The 23,576-nt window shown below is 54.1% G+C and overlaps 1 protein-coding gene across 3 annotated transcripts; it reads left to right on the top strand.

The window, feature by feature from the left end:
• Positions 1 to 1,606: 1,606 nt before the first annotated feature.
• Positions 1,607 to 18,701, top strand: KLHL26 (kelch like family member 26). 3 transcript variants are annotated; one of them, XM_068997393.1, is made up of 3 exons: positions 1,607 to 1,766; positions 12,420 to 12,602; positions 15,879 to 18,701. In XM_068997393.1, exons 1-3 carry the CDS (start codon positions 1,720 to 1,722, stop codon positions 17,458 to 17,460), a joined length of 1,812 nt encoding a protein of 603 aa, XP_068853494.1. In that variant the 5' UTR covers positions 1,607 to 1,719; the 3' UTR covers positions 17,461 to 18,701. The 3 variants fall into 3 exon arrangements, with proteins under 3 accessions (XP_068853494.1, XP_068853496.1, XP_068853495.1); XM_068997394.1 differs by lacking the exon at positions 1,607 to 1,766 and adding an exon at positions 10,587 to 11,024; XM_068997395.1 differs by lacking the exon at positions 12,420 to 12,602.
• Positions 18,702 to 23,576: the final 4,875 nt, after the last annotated feature.

Here is a 23,576-nt window from a genome sequence, read left to right on the forward strand (position 1 = left end):
CGGGACGCGCAGGGATCTCCAGCGACAGGACTGCACCCTCTGGAGGGTACTGCTGCTCCTGCACGAGGAGGTTTTGGCCAAAAATCCCCCTCCAGAATGGCCCAGGTGGCCTGGCAGGAGGTTTTGTCCCCACCAGGGCTGTCCTGGGCGCCGCAGGTGACATTTAGTGATCCGCAGGTGGAATCCCGAGGGAAATACTGGGATTTCCAGGGCAGGCTGCCGTCTGATAACGCTCGGATGGAAGGAACTGGTGGCCTGTGGGGTGGTGACAGACCTGTGGGACCCCGCAGCTGTGGGGCAGTGGCTGTCACCGGGACAGCCGAGGGATGGGCACAGACCCCCAAGTCCTCTCAGCCATGAGGCAGTGACAGACCCCCAAACTCCTCAGGCTGGTGGGGGTGACAGAGCCCCGATCCCCTCAGGCTGGGGGGGTCACAGAGCCCCGATCCCCTCAGGCTGGGGGGGTCACAGAGCCCCGATCCCCTCAGGCTGGTGGGGGTGACAGATCCACGGTCCACTCAGGCATGGGGAGGGGACAGTCCCCAGTCCCCCAGCCCTGGGGGAGGTGACAGCCCCCGGCCCCCCAATCCCGGGGCGGAGGTGACAGCCCCCGGCCCCCCAGCCCCAGGGGGAGGTGACAGCCCCCGGTCCCCCAATCCCGGGGCGGAGGTGACAGCCCCCGGTCCCCCAGCCCCGGGGGAGGTGACAGCCCCCGGTCCCCCAGCCCCGGGGGAGGTGACAGCCCCCGGCCCCCCAATCCCAGGGGGAGGGGACAGTCCCCGGCCCCCCAATCCCAGGGGGAGGTGACAGCCCCCGGTCCCCCAATCCCAGGGCGGAGATGACAGCCCCCGGCCCCCCAATCCCAGGGGGAGGTGACAGCCCCCGGTCCCCCAGCCCCGGGGAAGGTGACAGCCCCCGGTCCCCCAGCCCCGGGGGAGGTGACAGCCCCCGGTCCCCCAATCCCGGGGGGAGGTGACAGCCCCCGGCCCCCCAATCCCAGGGCGGAGATGACAGCCCCCGGCCCCCCAATCCCAGGGGGAGGTGACAGCCCCCGGTCCCCCAGCCCCGGGGGAGGTGACAGCCCCCGGTCCCCCAATCCCGGGGGAAGGTGACAGCCCCCGGCCCCCCAATCCCAGGGGGAGGTGACAGCCCCCGGTCCCCCAGCCCCGGGGGAGGTGACAGCCCCCGGTCCCCCAGCCCCGGGGGAGGTGACAGCCCCCGGCCCCCCAATCCCAGGGGGAGGTGACAGCCCCCGGTCCCCCAATCCCGGGGGGAGGTGACAGCCCCCGGTCCCCCAGCCCCGGGGAAGGTGACAGCCCCCGGTCCCCCAGCCCCGGGGGAGGTGACAGCCCCCGGTCCCCCAGCCCCGGGGGAGGTGACAGCCCCCGGCCCCCCAATCCCAGGGGGAGGTGACAGCCCCCGGTCCCCCAATCCCGGGGGGAGGTGACAGCCCCCGGTCCCCCAATCCCGGGGGGAGGTGACAGCCCCCGGTCCCCCAATCCCGGGGCGGAGGTGACAGCCCCCGGCCCCCCAGCCCCGGGGGAGGTGACAGCCCCGCACTCCCGCGGGGCGGTGACACGGCGGTGGCGGCGGGGCGGCGCCAGGCCCGGCGGGCGCGGAGCGGAGCCCGCGGCTCCCGGTCCCCGCCGCTCCTGCGCCTTTAACGCGGCGGCCCCGCCGCCTCCCCCGCGGCACCGGCGGCGGCGGCGGCGCTCGGCGATGGCGGAGTCCGGCGGGGCCGAGTTCGGCGCGGAGCGGCCGAGCAGGTGAGCGGGGCCGGCGCGGCCTAGGCCGGGCAGCGGGGCCGGGCCCCATCGGCCCGCGGGGCTCCGCCGCCTTCCCCCGGGCCCGGGGTCACGGAGCGCCGGCCTGGCCGAGGAGCCGCTGCCCGGGTGGCGCTGGCGGGCGGCAGCACGGCCCGGTGCCCGGTGCTCGGTGCCTCAGGCGCCGGGGATTGTCCTGAGCGGGGCCCGCGGGAAGGGAGCGATCGTGATGAGCAGCGACGCTGCTGCTCGTGGGGTGCGTGAGGAGGGAGGCTGAGGTTTGGGCCAGGCTCTAAAGCAGAAAATAGTGTGAATGCTGTAGTGAATCCTACAGTGAATGCCACCCGGTGAAACCGCCCCAGGGAATCCCACCCTGGGTCAGGTCTGTGAAGCCACCAGCTCTGCGGGTTTGTAGAGACACCAGGTGCAGCAGTTCCAGAGACTTCCAATTTTTGGTGTTTCAGGCCCATTCTGCTGCCCCCCATCCCCTCTGCTGTGCCCCCAGCCTGCAGATCCAACCCAGTCCCTGATTTTGAGGGGGTCCCTCAGGCTTTGGAGGCAGTGCAGAGCAGGTGGTACCTGTCGGGGTGATGTGGTACCTGTCGGGGTGATGTGGTACCTGTCAGGGTGATGTGGTACCTGTCGGGGTGATGCTCTGGGTGCTGCAGGTGGTACCTGCTCACAGAGGAGTTTCTGTTCCCGGGGTTTTCCTGTCTGTCACCATCCCGAGCTCGTGTTGGACAGTGTTCAGGGAGTTGTGGTGTCTGGCTCGGGGATGTTACGCTGTCGCTGTCAGCCCGGGCTGTCACTTTGCTTCAAAGCATCGTTTATCCTCAGCTTTGCTCAGCATTGCCTCCTGAAATAACCACCCGTGTGTGTCACGCCGTGGAGGGGAAGCCCTCCCAGGCATTGTTCAGTGCTGGAGAAGCCTCTCTGAATCCTCACCTATAGATTTATCCTACTTTTTTCCACCTCAATGACCACCTGTGCTCCTTGAAGCTCCATGCTGTGTCACCTGTGGCGTCTCATTTCATCCCTCTGCACCTCCTTTTCCTTTCTCAGGCAGGAATTCCAGCACTTCTTACTCCAGGTGTTGGTAGCACTGCTCCCCTGGCACTTGGGAGTTCCCTGGGCGTGCAGCAGTGAGAAATGGAAGTAATTTGTTTCAGGGCTGTGATAAATCACCCAGGCTGGAGCTGCAGCAGTTTTATTCCCCCGAGCTGCAGCTCCGTCATGTTCGCTATCGCTGAGTGTTTATTTTCTTTGTTAATTTTAAAGCAAAGCTCGTTGAAGTTTGGATCCTGCTTCTTGTTGCTTGGGAGTTTAGAGGATTTTTACTTGTTTAAAGGTGGATTTATTGGGGAATATGAGGAGAAATCTGATGGGGGACTTTGGATGTGCTGTAGAGCATGAGGAGGATTCCAAGGGCATTCCTTGGCGGCGGTGATTCCTTGTTAGGTTCTTCCACTTGTGACTTTTTTGCACTTCTTATTGACTCTCCAAGGCAGGAGGACAGAGGCTCTGGTGCTGTTTCACACATGCCATTTGGATGGTGCACTGCAGCTCCAACACCACGGGCAGAATTTCCATCTTTGGAATTGCTACCGCTTGCCCGGGAGCTGTGGCTGCCCTGGAGCAGGAAAATTCACTTCTCTGCTGGGATCCTGCTCTTTCCTTCAACACAGAACAGGCTGGGCAAGACCATGGGGACAAAAGGCCCTGGACACGCTGATGGCATGAGATAAAGCCACTCCTGGGCATTGAAAAGCAAATGGCCCCAATCTTCTATTTTGAAATAAACTTGCGGTTTGTTTTTTTTTTTCTTTTCTTCCTCCTTGGGTAGAATTTCATGACTTACAAATGGGTTTCATATTTTACTCCCAGCCTTCTTTTATCACGTAGAGGGAGAGTTTCAGGCTGCAGAATTCACTCTGTAGCACTAGGGATGTGCTTTGGGGTCAGGGAGAGGAAACCTGGAACCCTTCGGGATCCCCGGCAGGAGAAGTTTCTGCGCTCGAGCCATCGAGGCATCGTTGTTGCAGCGTTGGTGAGGTGGGGTTGTGCAAAGCAGGGCCACAAAAATCTGGGAAAAACACCATCCCAGATGCTGGAGAGAGTGTTCCCATGCAGGCCTTTCCATGGGAATTGATTGAGGTGTCCAGAAAAGCTGTCGAGGAATTAATTGGGAATAATCCCTTGAAGGACGTGCTGACGGGTTTGCCGTGAAAACCAGGATGAACAGGCAAGGTCTTATCTCAAACGTCTGGGTTCCCATCAAGGGGATGCTGACCTGAGCTTCCCAAACTTTATTCCTTCTGAGAAAGTGGTGGGAAGGAGAAGAATGTCCGGGGGGATGGAGTAAAACCACAAAGGGGGAAGATAAGGGCCGTGAGCCTGCCTTGCTCTGGAGTTCCTGTCATCTCCTACAGCTTCACCCTTCAATCACACTTGGTATTTTTTCCCTTTTGGAGCCAAAGTGGAGTTTTTGTGGGGTTTCTATGATCCATCCTCTGCCACATGGCAAGTTTCAGACAGATTTAGTTGTTAGATCTGGTAGACGTGGTGTAAATGTTTATGCTCTAACTGAATCACTGTAAAAATAACTGCTGCCTGCTCTTGCAGTGTTGGGAGAGTCCCGAGCTGGGGGTTTTATTTAGACCAAAAGTAAACTTGGGGGATGCTTTAAAGGCTCCTGTCCTGCCTCCAAGTGTTGTGTGGCTTTGTAAGGAAGGGCCTCACAGGGTGGGATGATGGCTAAAGTGTCTTTCCCAGTTTCTCATTTATTAAGAAATGCTAGAGTTGCACAGAAATTTGGGATCTTTAAGAAAAGCTGTTCTGGTGGCCTTGGGTGGCTCTGTTCAGGGCAGGGTGGCACACAGCCTGTGCAGGACAGAGCTGCCCACAGAGCTGGGAAACAAAATGATGTTATGATGGGCACAAACCCGAGTGCAGAGGGTTCAGGTGAGCAGAGGAAGACAGATCTGAGCTGGAATTTGGTGCCACGATGCCGAGTGCCGGGGCAGCTGCTGGGAAACACCAATTCCCTCATTTCCATGGAAGGAATGATGGTTTTGCTGCTGCTCTCTGCTGTTTCATCACCTTGTGCTGTTTTAGCCTGAGCTCCCTGGCTGCTCCCAGGCTCTGATCTGGAGGGTGGAGGTGCAGCTACTCTGCACGTAGCTACTCCTGTTGTGCTATTGCCACACTGCCCAGGCTGTGCAATCCATGCTGCAGAAACAGCCTGGCACAAGCACCGCTCCTGGACCTCTGGAAAAGCTGGAAGTTTCCCCGAGTTCTTCCCAGCTGTGGAGCAGAGGGCCAGGGATAGCTGTGTGGGGCAAGGTGGGGAGTGATTTCCTTGCTGTGGGGACCTTTCTGCCCCGCCAGAGCTGCTGGCAGAGCTGGTACGGGCTGTCCCCACAGGGAAGGTGACCCAGAGGTTGCTGAGCTGTGCAGAGCCCAGGCAGGTCCTGACGGATTTTTGGATGGACGTGCCCAGAGCGCCGCGGATCGGCTCCCAGAGGTGACAGGGTGACGCTGGAGCGGGCGCAGGGGAGGAGGCCGGTGTCCAGCAGTGCCTGTGTGCGGGCCAGGGGACACTTTTGGGGTGGCCTTGGTGGCTCTGCTGTGCTTCCCGACACCACTAGGTGCCTCCCAGCCTTTGCACTGCTGGGAGAGGCTCGGGAGCACCCGCTGCTCCCTCGGGCTGCTCCAGCAGCCCTGGCTTGGGGCACGGCTCTGATTTTTGGGTTATTTTGGACGTGGCACCGCTGTAGCTTCGCTTTTCACACAGAAGGGTTTGTCCCTAAGCTGGGGAACGTGGAGCTGTTTAAGGCAGAGCTGTCGGGGAGTATTGAGGGTGCAACGAGCCTGAACTTGGGGCTGTACATGGATTTTATGGGATGTGAACCCTACAGTCTGAGGGGCCCCGTGTGCCTGACTCTGTCACTGCTGTCACACTGCCACAGCAATGGACATGCTCCGAGTGATTTTTGTGTTTGCTCTGTTTGTTCCTGGCTCAGAGGGATTAGGTTTGGGGTTGACAAAAAATAATCACCATCAGGGTTATGGGGTGGGGGAGCACCTTCCCATTCTCAGTCGCTGTGACAAGTGCAGGTCGAGGTGGTGGCAGGGCAGGGCGGTGGCAGTGATGGGTGATGAGTGTCACCTCTCCAGCTGTCATCTCTCTGCTGGGACCAGAGGAAAATCCCAGTGCAGGACAAGACTCTAAATATGGATAGAAGAAGGAGAAATAGTAAATCCTTGTAAATAATCTCACTGTGACATTTCTGCCCCTCCAACCCCTGATATCCAAACCTGGGCTCTTGGAATCCTCACCTGAGAGTCCCTCTGGTCCTTTGGCTGCTGAATAACCAGCACCAAGCTGCTTTTCCCACTGCACCAGCACAAAGATGCCTCTGGCTTTGTGACAGAAACATTTGAGAAATCTGATTCTGGGGGTTCTTTGTTGCTGTTTTTCTTCCCTCCCCCCAATTTGTGCTGGGTACAGCACGTCCTGCCCGGGGCCTCACGTTGAAACTCCGGGCGGTGGCACAGAGTTGAACGTGTTCACATCTTTCACCCTCCACTTTTTTGCTGCTCTGTTTTACCAGGCCAGCCAGCTTTTTGACAGCCATCCAGTTTTATTAGTGCAGAAACCAAAATCCCACCTCCTTTGGCTTGCAAACAACCTCCTGATTGATGCCTGGGAGCAGAGTAAATTCATGTGTGTCTGCTGGGCCCTGTGCGAGCCCAGCTCAGAAGAAAAGAAAAACAGAGATTTTGGAAATGTCTGGGACTTCTAAGGACATTAAAAAAATAGTATTTCAAAAATAAATAAATTGAAAAGCTTCTTGCTGCTTTACCTTTGGGCTACAGGGTGTCCTTGGTTCCAGCTTGGGGGAAATGGGATGCAGATAAGTAAATCAAAGGATCAGCAGGACCTGAGACAGAAAGCACTGGAAAATGAACCAGGTGCCTCCTGGCTTCTGTAAAATCCAGCTTTAATTGCTGTTTTCACCAAGTTGCAGGACTGAATCTGGCCTGGGTTGGCTGGTAGTGGTCAGTGTGGGAGCACAGCAGCACCCAGTCCCATCCCAGTGCCGGCCAGTCCGGCTGCTGGGAGAGGGACCAGCCTTTGAGGCCCTGAAACAGAACTAAAAAAAGTTTAACTAAAAAAAGTCTGCTGGGTTTTGTCCTTTTTCTTTCTTAAATCGTGAAAGTTCTTTGCTCTCCCTTTGCCAAACCTTAAATTCACTTAAATTTCGAGGCTGGAGACTTTTCCAACTTTCCTGTTGCACTTGAGGCATTTTCCAGAGGACCATTATTTTCACACAAAGTGTCGCTCCTTCTGAAACTCAGCCCCATTTATAATCTCTTCATTTGAGCCCTGCAAATTGCCAGTCACTTTTAAATAGCGATATTAGTCTCAGGCTTTCTCCTTTTATTTATTGCTTTGATGAAAGAGATGGTGTCAGGAGTGGAAAATGAGTGGAGGCAGAGGAGGGAAACGGGAGAAATTAAGGGAAGGAGTTGGAAAAGGGAACAAAGAAATCGATTAAATGCTTTTTTTTTTTGCTCCCATATCTTGAGGATGATTATGTTTCGCTGGAAAACATCTCCTTCATTCAGAGTGTTAATATTTAATTAGTTGCTGATCATTAAGTGCTTATTGTGGTTGCTAATTTGGCCAGGAAACGCTGTAAATGCTGCTGGGAACAGAAGTAGGTTAACAGGGCAGGTATTTTTGTGCTTCGGTGCCTCATCTTCCTTGCCCCCAAACTTCCAAGGAAACTTCTTGCTGTGTCTTCTTAGAGGGATGCAAAGACCACGGGAACATCATCCCAAAATCCTAAATGAGAGTCTGGGAAGCAGCAAATCCGCAGTGAAGGGCTCAGCCTTTCTGCCCAAACGTAGCATTTCTGAGTGTGGAGTGCTGAAAACTCATTTTCATCATTTGGGCATGTGATATAAAGCCTCAGGATCTGAAATATTACAGTCACCATGGCTACCAGTGACTTATCTGAGGGAGTTTGACTTTTGTTTTGATTTTAAGTGTCTTAATTGTAGTTTAAAAATCAGAATCTAAATGTGTTTTTTTACTTAGGCATGAAACTAAAGGCATTAAATGATTTGCATTATTAAAATATCTATAATGCTGCCTGTCAAAGGTTCCTAAAGAAGGTCCTTAATATTCATCCCTTATGTTCTAAATAAAGTTACTCTCCAGCTTTATGGGAGTTCTGCTTCTCTCACCACAAAAAATGTCTTGCAGGTGCCTCGCTGGCTATTTGGCAACCCCAAACCTTTTGTTTAGCCTTGGAAAAGCTGTGCCACTCCATACCTGGTGCTTTCTCACACATTCTGCTGCTTTTCCTCCTTCCCCTCCTGTCCCCCAGCCGTTCCCCGCGGGGTCCCACCTCTGGAGCTGGTGTTTATGGAAGAGTTTGGCTGCTGGAAGTTTGCCCTGCTCAGGAATCCTGCCAAACCCCCTCGAGTTTCTCCTGGATGAAAAATTACTGAGCACCACCTGCCCGAAAAGTGGGAAAACGTGGGGATGCTGAGCTGGGATGGAGAGCACCAAACTGCCCCTCCTTCCGTGGTGTAAAAGAAGAGGAAGAACACGACAGGCAGTGGTGCAGCCGAAGATTTTTCTCCCTTAATTCAATCACTGAAATGTTACAATCTGTCCTGCTCTAATTCTCTCCACTTGTACTTGTGCAGCGGTTGCAAACATGCTGAAATATGAACTCATGCTTGGTAAGCCTTTAATTCCAGCTTTGATGTTTTTAATCATCAGTACAGATTTGGTAAAAATGATTCATTAGCTTGAAACGCGTCTTGGATTCCACGTGACGCTGTGGGGAACGGAGGAGGCAGCGCCAGGGGCCGCTTGTTCTTGGGATGTTCTTTGTGCCTGAGCTGATTCTTGAAGTGTGGCCTTCAACATCTCAGCTTTAGAGGCCTCTTGGGTGTCCAGATGCCTCCTCTCTGCATCTGGTTTCGGTCAAAACCCGAGCGCTCCTTGCTCAGAAATGTGTGAGCAGAGCCCGTGGTCGGTGCGCTGGGGCGAGGGCTCCTCTCTGGGTGCCGCAGCAGGAGGATTCCTGGCCTCGTTTGCCTTCCCTGCCTTCCCTGCCCGCTGTCTGCCTGGAACCACTCCCTTAACCCTTGCTGGGACATCTCCACACCCTCTGAGCACCAGGGTTCGGGCTGGGGTTGGTTTCCCCCACGCTGAGCTCTAGCCCGCAGTGACCGGAGAGGATTGAAAGCAATCTGGCTTCAGAGCAGCGGCTCGGAGACAAATCCTCAATCCCATTACTTGTTCCCTGGCAGTCCCTGGTTGGATCTGGGGTACCAGGGATGTTATCAGAGCCTCTGAGGCTGCTGCCCAAAAGGCATCGCCCTCCTGGCTCAGCGTGGCTGTCGGATTCCAGCTGCCCCCGCCGTGCGTGCCATTGGATATAAAGATCCCTTTCATGGCTGTTTCCATATGGAAAGTGGCATTTCTGTTCCTGTAAAGCCACCTTTGTGCCAGTATATCCACGTGAGGGGCCCTGGTGGTGGGAGGATGTTGGGATCCCCGCCGTGGGATCTTGGTGGGGGTGTGATTTCTGTGTCCTGCGTTCTTCCGATGCAGCCACAGGCCTGACCCTGCCCCAAGCTGAGGTATTGAAGGGCTCTCTGACCACAGAAACCCCACAGAACTCCAGCTTTTTGAGGACAAAGACGAGCATCCCGAGGAAAATTCCAGAAGCTCTCCAGCCCTGCCTCCCTTGGAAAGGGAAGGAGCGGAATAAACACTTTCTCCCTGTTGTGCTGAAAGGCTTTTATCTCCCGGGCACGTTCTGAGCTTCGAGGAGGAGCAGCAACTCTTCCCAGGTTTTGTCTTCCAGGCTGTTCCTGCTGTAACAAATTGTTAAGCAACAAGTACACGGCATTTGGAGATCTGGGATGAGATAGGGACAGCCTCACAAAGGCGCTCTCAGATGTTCAAGGCTTCCTTTTGTGCTCAGGGGTTTTATATATTTATTTTTTACTCTCTGGCATCCAACTGCTGCTCCTCTTCTCCCTCCGTTCGCGGTGCTGGAGTGGGAGCCAAGGCCATGGATTCAGGTGTGCTCCCGTGTCCAGCCAAGCCTGCTCTTATCACAAATCCCTTTTTTCTCCCCGCAGAGCAAACACTGCTTGGTGCTGTTCTCTCACCTCTCCTCCTCTCCCTTTGTTTTCCGTAAATCCCTTACTTGATTTCTCATGCTTTGTGTGGATTTTGTTTTGTTTCCAGCTTCTTTTTTTCTCCTTAAAATCTTCTGGACATTAGCGATGCTTTTCTTTTGTTTTGCCTTTTTTTCCCCCCTCCTCAGGGTATTGTGTAATCAGTAGATCCTTTTATTCTACCCCTGTAAATAGACAAAGGAACCAGAACAGGGAGTTTTTCCTGGAGCAGCTGTTCCATTACCTGTTGAAATGAGTCCCACATCCCAACACCTTTATTCCACACAGATGGACCCACCCACCCTGAGCTAATCCTGTAAAAGTGAATTGAGGAAGAAGAAAAAAGAGGAATATTCATGCAGGTGACGCTTGTTGTCTGAACCTGCACTGCGAGGGGCTGTGGATCCAGGGACAGCGTTCCAACAGGGATGAACACCGAGGCTGGGAAGAGGAATGTTTGAAATCAATCTAAAAAAAAAACCACAGAAGAAAATTCCCATGAGGAGACTCCTGCAGGAGATCGAGTGTGGCGAAGTCACAACAAATCGGGAATTGCGGCTCCCGCCGGCTCTGTCCCTGTGGATTTTACCTGCCCAGCCCGGAGCAGAGCGGCTTTGCTGGGTGACTGATGCTGTGTCCAGAGGGAGCATCGCTTCCGTGCTGCTGCTGGACGTTTCCTCCTTCCTCCCCCAGCAAATGCAAGTTCCAGAGAGGAGAGGGAAAGGGGTTTGACATGGTGAGAATCCACGCCTCGCTGCCCCAATCCCTTCCCTCTTTTTCCTCGGGAAGAGCTGGAGTGGACAGACATCTCTTGGCTTGCAGAGTGTGGATAAAGGTCCTGTCAGCAGCTGCCTTTTTGCTAATCCTTCTTATTCCAGCAAGGAACACTCCACGCTCTGCTCTGAGGCTCTTTAGAATACTTTGATTTTAGGGTGGGGATTTCAGACCACCCTCACCCAGCTGAGCACCACCAGCCATCCCAGTAGGAGCTCCGATGGATTTTTTGAGGCATTCCCAAGCCTGAGGAGCTCGAACCAGCCTGCCAAGGTTTGCTCTGTGCGTCCCAGCGAGCTCCAGAGCCGCCCTCCCAGTGCTCTGATGGACATCCCAGATTTCCCCTCGCTCCCTCTCCCTAAAGCTTGCCGGAAATTGCAACCCGATAGGAGCGAGCCCTGTCCATTGTTCCTCATTGTTTGAGGATTGTTTACATCCACTTTTTTGTTATCCCATCTCCCTGACTCTTCCCTGACCTCTTGCCGGCTCGTTTGGTCCATTGTGTGTGGCTGTTGTTGTTCCAGGGAGTTCTAAGGGAGGAGGGTTGGAGCAAACCCTGGGATTACTCAGCCCCAGCCTACTCCTCTTTGGCTTCATTGCTTTATTCCACCTAAATAATAATAACAATAAAGATGATAATTCCCTCTAAGTGCAGGCCTTAAGCGCACTCTCCCGCTGTGCATTTGGGAGCAACTCACGCAGCTTCCCAGACTCGGGATAATCTCCTTGGGATTTTTTAGTGTCACGTTTCCATAAAACATTCCTCAAGGACGCGGAGACCCAGCAGCAGGATGCTCCTGGAAACATCAGCCCCATCCCGAGTATTGATCCCTGTGTTTTCTCCCCAGGATCTTTATCCTGAAAAGTCGGGCAGAGCTGGATTACATTTGCAAACCAATTTGGGATTTCCCACGAGCGAGAGGGCTCAGGGCATCTTGCAGTTGGTTCTGGAGTTCCTTCCAGAGCATCCCGCAGCCCCTTCCCCTGGAGCAGGGCTCCTGCTGCCTTCGAACGCAGCGTTCCCACTGACAAGTGCATCTGAGGCCAGGCAGATCCCGGGATGATGCTGGGGAACACGTGTGAGAGGCACTGGGAGAAGCAAGGAAATGTTTACGCTGGGAGGGGACTGTTGACAGTGCAGTTCAAACAGCTGACGTTATTCAGGGCAGCCAGTGCCGTGCAATATTTTGCTTTTTTGCTCCTCTCCTGGGGGTCAGGCAGAAGGGAAGGATCAAATGGGGCTGGCAGGGCTGTCCTTGGCCGGAGCAGGGAATCCAGCAGCTGCAGGCAAGGAAGGTGGTGAGGAGAAGCAGCAACTGTGGCTCGGTGTAGTGGTTGAAGTCGAGGTCAGGGTGGATTCTGGGGCAGCTCAGCGTGGGGACACCGACATTCCCTGGAGATTTGCGGCCCCAGGAGATGTTTGGGTGGTGTCTGGAGCCCCGTGTGTGCTGCAGGGTTGTCAGTGCCAGAGGATAACTGAGAAATGTGGAAGTGTTTTGTGCTGGGAGAAGGGAACACGAGGTGCTGATGTGCTGGGTGGCTGTTGAGCTGGGAATTGAATTTGCCTTCCAACTGGTCCCAGTTCCCGTGCGTCCCCATCTCGCTGGGTGGGTTTCTGACATTCTGTGTTCGTTTCAAACCAGCCTGTCTCTCTTGTTCTGTTTTTAGCATGGCTGACAAGAACAGCACCCTGAAATGCACGTTCTCTGCTCCTGGCCACAGCACCACGCTGCTGCAGGGACTGGCCTCGCTCCGAGCTCAGGCTCAGCTGCTTGATGTCATCCTCACTATAAATAATGAAGTGTTTCAGGTTCATAAAGTTGTCTTGGCTGCCTGCAGTGACTATTTCAGGTGAGAATCCCATAGGGAAGCAGGCATTTTTACCTTTCCCGTGGGTTTGCTGTCTCCCCATCCTCCCCCACCCCAACCTCCCCACCGCACCCCAAAAGTCCCATCCCACAGAAATCTTTGGAGGTTTGGTTTGCTCCATGGATGTCCTGCAGGCAGGTTGAGGTTCAGGATCAGTCCCTCTGCACTCAGGTTTGTTCAGCTACAGCTGCTGGGCCAAGACAGGAGCCCAAGCCCAGGTTTTGAACCCACCTGGGCAGGTGTTGGTGCTGCTTTTGCTCTGGAACCACTTGAGCTGATTTGGAGGTGGCAGTGAGGCCTCCAGAATGAGGCATCCCATCCTCCTGCTCTCTTTAACCACCACTGATGTGTCTGTAGTGCTCCCTGCCCATGGGCTGAGAGCACCAAGGTCCTGAGAGCGCTCCCCAGATCCCAGAAGATCCGGGAGAGCTGTCCCAGCTGGCGTGGGTTGAAAACCGAAGCACCACGAGGAGTTTCTGCAGCCAAATTAATGCAGAGGGAGCCAATTGCAGGGCAAGGAATTCAGTCCTGAGTGAAAACAGGTGTTTTATCCATCTTGCCTGGGTCACAGGATCACAGAATTGTGGTTGAGGTTGGAAAAGGTCTCCAAGGTCATCAAGTTCAACCTTGTCACCCAGCCCAGAGCACTGGGTGTCACATCCAGGCCTTCCTTGGATACCTCCAGGGATGGGCACTCCAAACCTCCCTGGGCAGCCCCTGCCAAAGTGTAATCACCCTTTCCAAGAAGAAATTCCTCCTGATGTCCACCCTGAGCCTCTCCTGGCACAGCTTGAGGCCATTCCCTCTTGTCCTGTTGTCCCCTGTTCCCAGAGCCCAACTTCCCCCCGGCTGCCCCCTCCTGTCAGGGAGTTGTGCAGAGCCACAAGGTCCCCCCTGAGCCTCCTTTGCTCCAGGCTGAGCCCCTTTCCAGCTCCCTCAGCTGCTCCTCAGGACTGACTCTCTCTGTCCAACTCCTTTGGAATGGCTCTGACTGGGAATGGCTTTGAGTCCGGGATCTTTCTGGGGCAGCACCAGTGGCAGCGTGAAGTGAGGGACGTGCTGGAGACACCGAGTGCAGGGAAGGCTCACACTCACGGAGAGCTCGAGCTGGGAGTTGTTCCAGACTCTGGGAGGGCTGGAAAAGGGGCTGTTGATGGGATTTGCAGTCCCTTGATGTGTAGGTCCCTCCCAGCAGGTAAACAAGACCAAAGGGCTTCACCTGGCATCTCTCTGGCATCCCTGTGCCCGTTCTTCAGCTGCTCTGTGTTCACACACATTTTCCAGGCTCTTCCCTCCCCTCTCCCTGTGGTAACACAAACCTTCCAGGCTTATCACTCTCCTGAGAAGGCACACAGTTAATCCTGGAGCTGCTCTCCCCCCAGATGCTGATGGCACTGTTTTATTCCTCACTGCTGGGTGCAGGGCCACTGCCAGGGTGGTTTCACTGTCGAAATCTAATTGCTGAGTAGGTTCCTTGTTAGAACTTCAGTGGTGCTGAAGAACGTCGTCCTGGGGAACAATGGCAGAATAATCCAGCTTTTCGAAAACACTCTGGGTTTTTTTTCTGCAGGAAGGGGGAGGGAAAAGAGTGAAATTGAGGCATTTATATAATCAGCATTTTAGAACCGTAACACTTTTCGAAGGGAATTGCATTCTAGTGGATGATTTGTCTTCAGCATGGCAACAATAAACGCTTTCCTCTCCCTGTTCAGCTGGTGCAGGAGCACACACGTGGCCGGGTGTCCTCTGGGGCGAGGGATCAGGGCTGGGATTTGAGCAGAATGCTCTCATCTGCTGCACGGACAAATAATTGGGAACAGCGTTCCTGGTCACTCGGTTACAGTGGGCTGATTTCACATGCAGATATTTCCTTATTTAGGTCATTTAGGATTTCTTGGGTTTATGCTGGACGGCAGCAGGTTTTCTAGCCTGGTTTGGACAGGAAACTTGGAACTCCTGTCTTTTGACAGCGTTCCCAAGATATTCCTTTATTCCTGTGTCGGTGCAGGGTCTGTTCAGCATTTTTTCGGGCTGACTCGCACCTTGGAGTCGGCACAAGCAGCTCTGGTGACACCACGAATTTACCTTTCCCATGGAAAAGAGCAGGTTACCCAGGGTGGAAAAAACAGCCCAAAATGTGCAGTTTTAAGATCTTTTGTGTGACAGTTCATGGCCTCGCAGGGACCTGTGTCTGCAGTGGCAGGGAGTGGTGACACTCCACGTCGCCCCATGTCACTCTGTGTCACCTGCTCTGACTTTGCCTGACCCACAACTGCTCTTCTGCTGCTTCTTGAACACCAAGGGGTGCAAACCTTTGCCCTGAGCCCCCCCTGGCTAACAAAACCCTCTGGAACGGGCTGTAAATGGCCCAAACCCCACAAGTGCAGCCCCGTCCCCATCCCCACCCCGCCCCTGGCGGCACTGGGAGCTGCGGCCCCACAGCCCTCGGCGTGGAATGTGCTTCCTGTGGAATTTAGGAGCCTCCCAAGGAGGTGATCCAGGGCCTAAGCTCTGCGTGGCCTGGGCAAGTGATGTGCTCGCAGCTGTGCTGTAACTGAGCCTTTTTCCCCCGAATTTTGTTTAATTGCCTGTCAGCCCCCTGCCGTCGGCGTTGCTGGAGGGGCTGCGGCTCCCATTTTTTAAGGCGTTGGGAAGGAGCCTTGGAGGGGAGGCTGTGCTGGAAGACCAAAGCTGTTCACGGGATGTGTTGCACCTGCAATTTTTAAGCCATTTCTTAGTTCCCTACGAGGTAACGGGATCACAGGGCCTGAAGGCTGTGCTGCCAGGAATCACTGAGCTCCTACCAGAGGTGTATTCCTTCCTTGTGCTCCCAAATCCTAAACCTAAACCTAAACCCCTTCAGGGTACAGCTCCCAATCTCTGCTGGAGCAGATCCCGTGGGATTCTTTTTTGTTGAGTATCACAGATTCATTGGTGTCCAGAATTCTCCACTCCCTACTCTGGCAGCTCTGCCTCTTCCTGGAGCTTGGTCCTGTGGTCTGCTCTTATTCCTGCTGCCAGTGGGATTGAAAAACTTCTCCAGTTGCTGAATATTCCTCCTCAGTGCACTGTTTATGCAAGCCTTATGTAAGTCGTTGCACACTCTCATTTCTCCTGGCTCGTAGAGATTTAGCCTTGATTTATTCCCCCCCTTCCCCATCCTAAGAGAATCAGAGCGTTCAATAAAATCCAATTCCGAGGTGCTGCATCTTTTGCTTAAACAGGGGGGATTTTTTTGTTTGTGTTCCTGACCTGCAGGGCGATGTTCACGGGCGGGATGAGAGAAGCCAGCCAGGATGTGATCGAGCTCAAAGGTGTGTCTGCCAAGGGCCTGAAGCACATCATCGACTTCGCCTACAGCGCCGAGGTGACTCTGGACCTCGACTGCATCCAGGACGTGCTGGGAGCCGCCGTCTTCCTGCAGATGGTGCCGGTGGTGGAGCTGTGCGAGGAGTTCCTCAAGTCTGCCATGAGCGTGGAGACGTGCCTCAACATCGGGCAGATGGCCACCACCTTCAGCCTCGCCTCCCTCAAGGAATCCGTGGACGCCTTCACCTTCAGGCACTTCCTGCAGATCTCCGAGGAGGAGGATTTCCTCCACCTGCCCCTGGAGCGCCTGGTGTTCTTCCTGCAGAGCAACAAGCTCAAGAGCTGCAGCGAGATCGAGCTGTTCCGCGCCGCCGTGCGCTGGCTGCAGTTCGACCCCGGGCGCCGCGCCAGCGCCAGCCAGGTGCTCTGCCACATCCGCTTCCCGCTCATGAAATCCTCGGAGCTGGTGGACAGCGTCCAGACCTTGGACATCATGGTGGAAGACGTGCTGTGCCGCCAGTACCTGCTGGAGGCCTTCAACTACCAGATCCTGCCCTTCCGGCAGCACGAGATGCAGTCGCCGCGCACGGCCATCCGCTCGGACGTGCTGTCCCTCATCACCTTCGGCGGCACCCCCTACACCGACAACGACCGCACCGTCAGCGCCAAGGTCTTCTGCCTGCCCGACGCCGGCGGCCGTCAGTTCCGCGAGCTGACCGAGATGGAGGTGGGCAGCAGCCACTCGTGCGTGGCCGTGCTGGACAACTTCGTGTACCTGGTGGGAGGGCAGCAGCTGCAGTACCGCAGCGGGGAGGGCGCCGTGGACGTCTCCTACCGCTACGACCCCCACCTCAACCAGTGGCTGCGCATCCAGGCCATGCAGGAGAGCAGGATCCAGTTCCAGCTCAACGTCCTGCGCGGGATGGTTTACGCCACGGGCGGCCGCAACCGCTCGGGCAGCCTGGCCTCGGTGGAGAAGTACTGCCCCAAGGACAACGAGTGGACCTACGTGTGCTCCCTGAAGCGCAGGACGTGGGGCCACGCCGGGGCCACGGTGGGGGACAAGCTGTACATCTCGGGGGGGTACGGGATCTCCGTGGAGGACAAGAAGGCCCTGCACTGTTACGACCCCGCCGCGGATCAGTGGGAGTTTAAGACCCCCATGAACGAGCCCAGGGTGCTGCACGCCATGGTCAGTGCCAACAGCAGGATTTACGCCCTGGGAGGCCGCATGGACCACGTGGATCGGTGCTTCGATGTCCTGGCCGTGGAATATTACGTCCCCGAGACGGACCAGTGGACCACGGTGAGCCCGATGCGCGCGGGGCAGTCGGAGGCCGGCTGCTGCTTGCTGGAGAAAAAGATTTACATCGTAGGGGGCTACAACTGGCACCTGAACAACGTGACCAGCATCGTGCAGGTCTACAACACAGAGACTGACGAGTGGGAGAGGGACTTGCACTTCCCAGAGTCTTTCGCTGGCATTGCCTGTGCCCCGGTCATCCTCCCGCAGGTGACGAGCCAGAGGTGACTCTGGGCTGCTCTGGGGTTGTGGGAGAGGGAAGGACAGCAAACAGCTCCGGTTCTCTGCTCCAGAATGTCCCTCCTCCTGCTGGGGAGTCCTGGCAAGCGAGTTCCATCAGCAGCACTTGTCAGCCAGGCAGACTGAACAGATGTTACAGCTGGGAAAAGCTTTTCTCTCCGCTCTCTCTCTCTCTTTTTTTGTGGGGGGTGAATTTTGCCAACTTTTCGTATTTTTAACGGCGTTACACGCTGCAAACTCTGGCAGCTCAGGAGTCACTCAGCACTGGGGTCTTGTTTCCAAGAGACCAGGTGGGGTTTTTTTTATCAATAGCTCCAAAAATACAAATCATTGTGCGTCGCTTTGTTGTTTTTTTAGCAAACAAACAAAAAAATACCAAAACCTGTGTAACACACTGACCTCCAGAAGCAATAAAGGGACACTGGGAGCTACAAGAGCTCAGGTGCTTGGATTGTGAAACCAGATCCCTGTTTTTCAAAAGGTGACTTTTCCTTTTTTTCTCCTTGCTGGAAAAGGGAATATTTGTCCCTGCGCACCTCTGGTCCTCATTGCTTGGATCACGCTGCAATTCCTGGCCCCCTCCAGCTCCTCTAGTGCAGAAGTTCTCCCTTAATTGGGGCGTGCAGAATTTGCAGCACTAAAGCCATGGTGAAAGCTTGATTATATATAAACAGGCATGATTATTTGGGTTTAGAAGTGCCAAAAAATTTGGCTGCCCTGGCAATAAGAGCTCTGCAGTCGTCCATCAGTGAAGCCAAGAGCTCCTGCAGTTTCTGGGTCAGGATTTTCACCTTTCCCAACACCTTCATCCCAACTCTTCCTCCACTAAAGGAGGTGGGTGCTACTCCTTCAGCAGCTGGAAGGATTTCTTCCTTGCCATGGGAATCAGCTGCTTGGCATCCCAAAATGATGGGAGTCCCAGTGGAATGTGGTTTCGTTGTTGTGGTGGTATTTTAAATTAAGAGGTTGGTTTAAGGTGGCTCTGTGATTTTTGTAAAATCTTCACTGAACACTTCCTGAACTTTCCTCCCCTCCAGGCCATTTTCCTTATTTAATTTGATGAATGAATTGCAAAAATCTCTGCTTTTATCAGGAATTCTGTTTCCAAGGGCTTTGTTTTGTATCTGTGTCGGCTTGATTTGGATGCACACGGTCTCCTTTTGTAGAGAAGCTGTTGCATTCTGCTGTGAAATAAATCCTGGGCTGCAACCTTTAGTGACAACTCGTAATGTCTGGTGTGCTGATGAATCCTTGGGAGCTCTGTGCAAGGCATGAACTCCACACCTCAGAGATTTTTCTGGAATTCATGCAATCAGAGCACCTTTGGGTACGATGCAGGGCAGGCGTTCTGAATTTCAGATGAAAGTGATGCAGAATTTTGTCTGTTCCTCTCCATTTGCTGGTTTGCCAGTAATAAACTGATGGAGAGGACGTGTTGCTGTATGGAATGCTGCAGTTGGAGGCCTCTCAGGCACTTAATTGACTCCTTTTCTCTGCTCCTTTGGCCTGGCCTGGCTGCCAGAAACGCCCAGGATGGGCTTGGCAGGGACAGGAGATGCTGAGAGGATGAACTGGAACTCGGTTCAAGCTTCACAGTTACAAAAGAATGGATTTTCCTTGTTAAATGCTTCCACGTGTTTATAAAAATGGTATTTCTCAGGTTGGTAACAAATGGAGGAGTTCCTCCCTTTCCCATTTGCAGGATCTGCTTAATCCTCTTCCGAGGGTGTCAATTCTTCATCCAAAGTGACAGAGGAGAGTTTAGGAGGGATATTCAGGATAAATCCTTCTCTGTGAGGTTTTCCAGAGCAGCTGTGGCTGCCCCTGGATCCTTGGAAGTGCCCAAGGCCAGGTTGGAGCAGCCTGGGACAGTGGGAGGTGTCCCCATGGCAGGGGTGCCACTGGATGGGCTTTAGGGTCCCTCCCAACCCAAACCAGTCTGGGATTCCAAGCTTCTACAGCACTTAAATATTCTTCCCTGCTTTATTTCAATTTTCCCCGATTCCTGTGGCAGCAGGGGATGGTTTGGGTGTTCTCTAATCCCTGAGGTTTCCTGGATGTGCAGCCATGGTTCCCATCCCACACACGCCTGGAGATCCCTGCGAAGACCATCCCTGGAATCTCTTCCTGGGAAAACCAAGCTTTACTTTTCCCTTCAGGCTTCTCAGGTGAGTGTGTGTGTGTTGGGGGCAAAGGGGGAAAAGAGGAAAAATCCTTGGAAAACGTGGAAAAACGTCATGGGTCTCATCTTTAAGTCAACCTTGCCAAAATAAATGTAACCTGGGTATTCATTCCTGTTGGAAGTGTGGCTTTGCAGGCAGGAGGATGCACAAAGCCCTTCTGGGATTGTATTTATTAAACAACTGCCTGCCCCAAAGCAAAACTAACCTGGGATTCCCATTCCCACTCCCTGCCACTGCGCAGCAGCAGCTGGGAAAGAATCTGGAAGTCTCTGGACCGGAGCACCGCAGCTCTTTGTTGCTGGAATGTTCTTTTTATAGCAACGTAAATAATTATTTCTCATCGAGCGAGCTGGAAATATTCTGGCCACTCTAAATTTAGCAGAGACTCAAGTATTTGTGGACCATAAATATTTTGGATCATAAATCTGACCCCTGTGCAGGGATGGAGTTGTGGCTCTGGGCTGTGCTGGGCATGACCTCTGTTTTAATTCTGACAATAAATGGGTTTGGTTCTTTTGGTGGGTTCAAAAATTGATGGTTCAGGAGGGTTTTTCCATAAATATGGATGGGATTGTGTGAAAACACTTCCCAGGATGCCCCACATGGAAAGGAGGTGGACTGAGTTCCTCTTTTCCTCAGGAATGAGCAAAGCCAGATAAATGTTTGATTGCACACGGAGCAATAAAAATTCTGATCTGGTCTCGGAGCAGCAATAAAAATTCTGGGGGTGAATTGGGTAAATTTGGAAATGCCCCTGCGCAGATGGGGGAGCAGGAGGAGCTGGAGCATCATTAGCACAGAGCCCGTGTGTCCCTCCAGAGGCTCCTGTCAGGGCTGGGATAATAATTCCTGTCTCCTCTGATGTTTTATGGGCCTGAAATTGTGCTTAAAACTATAAAGGCAGCCCAGGGAGTCTTGGCAGGGTGGAGAGCAGCGAGAGATTGGGAATGTCTGCATCCTATTAATGGTGTCACTGACCCTTTTCCAGAGGGTCTGCCTGCTCCCAATCCCACTGTCACTTCTCCCTATCCCAGAACCTGGATAATTCACACAGACGTGGCTGCAGCCCTGGAAGTTTTTAGCAGCAGTGGAAAATTTTCAGTTTCTTTGATTCAGACAGAACGAAGACGCTCCCAGCAGCTCCCAGTTAGCCTGGTGCCGGTTTCCAGTGCTGCTGTGGAAGCCACATCAAACCCAGGCAGACATTCCCATTTCCATGGCTGTGATAAGGGCTGGAGCTGCTGAAACTCCGCAAACTTTCGGGACATTTATCACGGCAGGATTATTGGAGCCAGACTACTGTCAGGATAAATAAAACATGTTCCCCAGTGCAGCTCTAATTATGATTTTTAGCCAGTTGTGTAATGTGCAGAACTTTATTGACAATAAATCTTCCAGTTGCTCGCACAAATGAATGGGATTTCATCACTCGTGACTGCAGGACCAGGAGAAGTGGATGTGGCTGGAGAAATTCACAGTCTGGGGGTGTTGGCACGTCGGGAGAGGAAGGGAGCAGAGCTGGCTGGTCTGGCCTTCCAAGGAGGGCTCAGCTCTCCTGGATTCCACCTGGGAGCACATAAATATCCCACAGACATCTCCCCCCGAGGAGTTCTGTGCAGAGACAGCTCCGATTCCACTCTGCATGTTAATGGTGAGTGGGCACAGCAGCATCCCACAGCCTCCAGAACTTTTGTTTCTCGTTCCCAGCTCCTCTCTGAGCTCCAGGAACAGGCGTTTGGCACTTCTCCGTTTAACATCTCAGCTCGAGGGAGAAGTTTCAGCCTTTGTTTGTGGGGCAGGTACGATTCTGACTGCTCCAACACTGAGGGTTCCAGAAAATGAACACAAAATGGGCTTTTCTGCTGGGAAACAGCTGCTGGCTGAGCTGTGCCACCCCAAATCAGCCTCAGATTGTCAGGAAAAGGGTGAGGAAAAGAGGAGGGCGACAGTTCCCATCCCTGGCAGTGTCCAAGGCCAGGTTGGAGGGGGCTTGGAGCAACCTGGGATAGTGGAAGGTGTCCCCCTGGATGATCTTTATCCAACCTAAACCATTCTGGAATCCTCTGAAAGCAGAAAAGCTGCCGGGGCAAAAGTTTTCAGAAGGTTTTAGAAGTTGGAGAGAGAAATCAAAGGTTTTGGCTGGGTCCCTGAGGCTTTGCAGTTGCTGTTTCACACCCAGACCCCTGCAATTAGCTAGAACTGGTTTATAGGGCTTCTTAAGAAATGAAAATCTCTTTTTTTGGGGGGGTTGTTTGTGCAGGCCACCAGCCCAGCCTGCTGCTGGCTGCCCCTCAGCCCAGCTGAAGCGAGGCCTTTGAAGTCCCTGGGGTTGCACCACATCAGGAGCACCTAAAGCAGAATGGATCCTTTAACATATTTAATATTTTCGATGTCTATCATCCGGGTCCTGGGCGCTTTGAAAACGGCCCTAAAAAGTCTTTTCCATGTGGTTAAGCGAAGTTTGTAATCAGGCTGCTCACCTGGGCCGGCTGACAGAGCTGGCAATTATTTAGCTTTAAATGCAAAGTGCTTTTTTTCCCCTCCTGCCTGGCCTGGGGTCGTGTTTGAACGTGTGTGATCCTCCTCAGGATGCAGAGTGACTCCCCGGCAGGATCAATGCCGGCATTCAGCGTCAGCGCCTTCAGGACAGGGGTTTACAGCTGGATTTAGCAGGAATGTTTGAATTTCACGGAGGTTTGGAAAGGAGAGGTTTTGCCCCGGGGTGCAGGGAGCGTGTCTGGACTGTTCGTTTTGCAGGATTTGGGGTTTGCACGTGAAGGGAGGCTGCCAAAAGCTTGGGATCCGTGTTCCTTAGGGAGAAAATCAGGAGTTTTCCCCATGGAAAAGGGGCAGGATTAACCCCTGGATGGGCGGAGGTGCCCTCCGTGTGTCAGCCCTGGGTGCTGCAGCTCCCGGGGTACTCACAGGAAGTTCAGGTGGGATTTTGGGAAGAAATCCCTCTCTGTGGGGGTGAGGAGGCCCTGGAATGGAATGCCCAGAGAAGCTGTGGCTGCCCCATCCCTGGAAGTGTCCAAAGGTCGGGCGGGGCTTGGAGCAGCCCGGGATGGGGGAAGGTGTTCCTGGGCAAAGGGAGCAGCTCCTGGGAGCCACAAACCTTGGAATTCTGTGGTGGCTGCTCAGTCTCCTGCTGAAAAATCGACATTACTGATGCTCCCTCTTCACTGAAATGACAGAAATTCAGGAGGTCCCAACTTTGTCGATCAGGATTTCATGCAAAAATCACCTGTAATTGCAGAGAAACCACCCTGACTTCTCCTGCACACCTCGATTTATTTCTTTTTAATACCTTCAGCAGGAAAATTGGGCTTTGGACTCGTAAGTGGCCGTCTGTCCTGAGGGATGGAAACAGCAGAGCTTGGAATTGCACTGGGATGTGAACCAGGGGAGGGTCACAGGACCGTGGAATGGTTTGGGATGGAAGGGGGACCTTAAAGCTCATCCTGCCATGGGCAGGGACACCTTCCATGATCCCAGGCAGCTCCAAGCCTGGTCCAGCCTGGCCTTGGGCACTGCCAGGGATCCAGGGGCAGCCACAGCTGCTCTGGGCACCCTGTGCCAGGGCCTGCCCACCCTCCCAGCCAGGAATTCCATCCCAATCTCCCATCCAGCCCTGCCCTCTGGCAGTGGGAAGCCATTCCCTGTGTCCTGTCCCTCCAGGCCCTTGGAAATTGTCTCTTTCCATCCTTCCTGTGGCTCCTTCTCTTGCTGGAGTGCCAGGTACATCCTCACTGATGCCTCACCGTGACTCTGGCAATTCTCACATGGAATTCTCTGCCTCCCATCCCTTTGGGAAGGCACGGAGTGGCCGCTGCTTTCCCGGCTCCCCACATCACCTCAGCATCCCGGGAATGCTCCCTGCATTCCGTGTGGCGCCGAGCCGAGCCCCGATTCTGGGAAAAG

Source organism: Aphelocoma coerulescens, chromosome 28, assembly GCF_041296385.1.
Source record: "Aphelocoma coerulescens isolate FSJ_1873_10779 chromosome 28, UR_Acoe_1.0, whole genome shotgun sequence".
In the NCBI taxonomy this organism is placed as follows: Eukaryota; Metazoa; Chordata; class Aves; order Passeriformes; family Corvidae; genus Aphelocoma; species Aphelocoma coerulescens.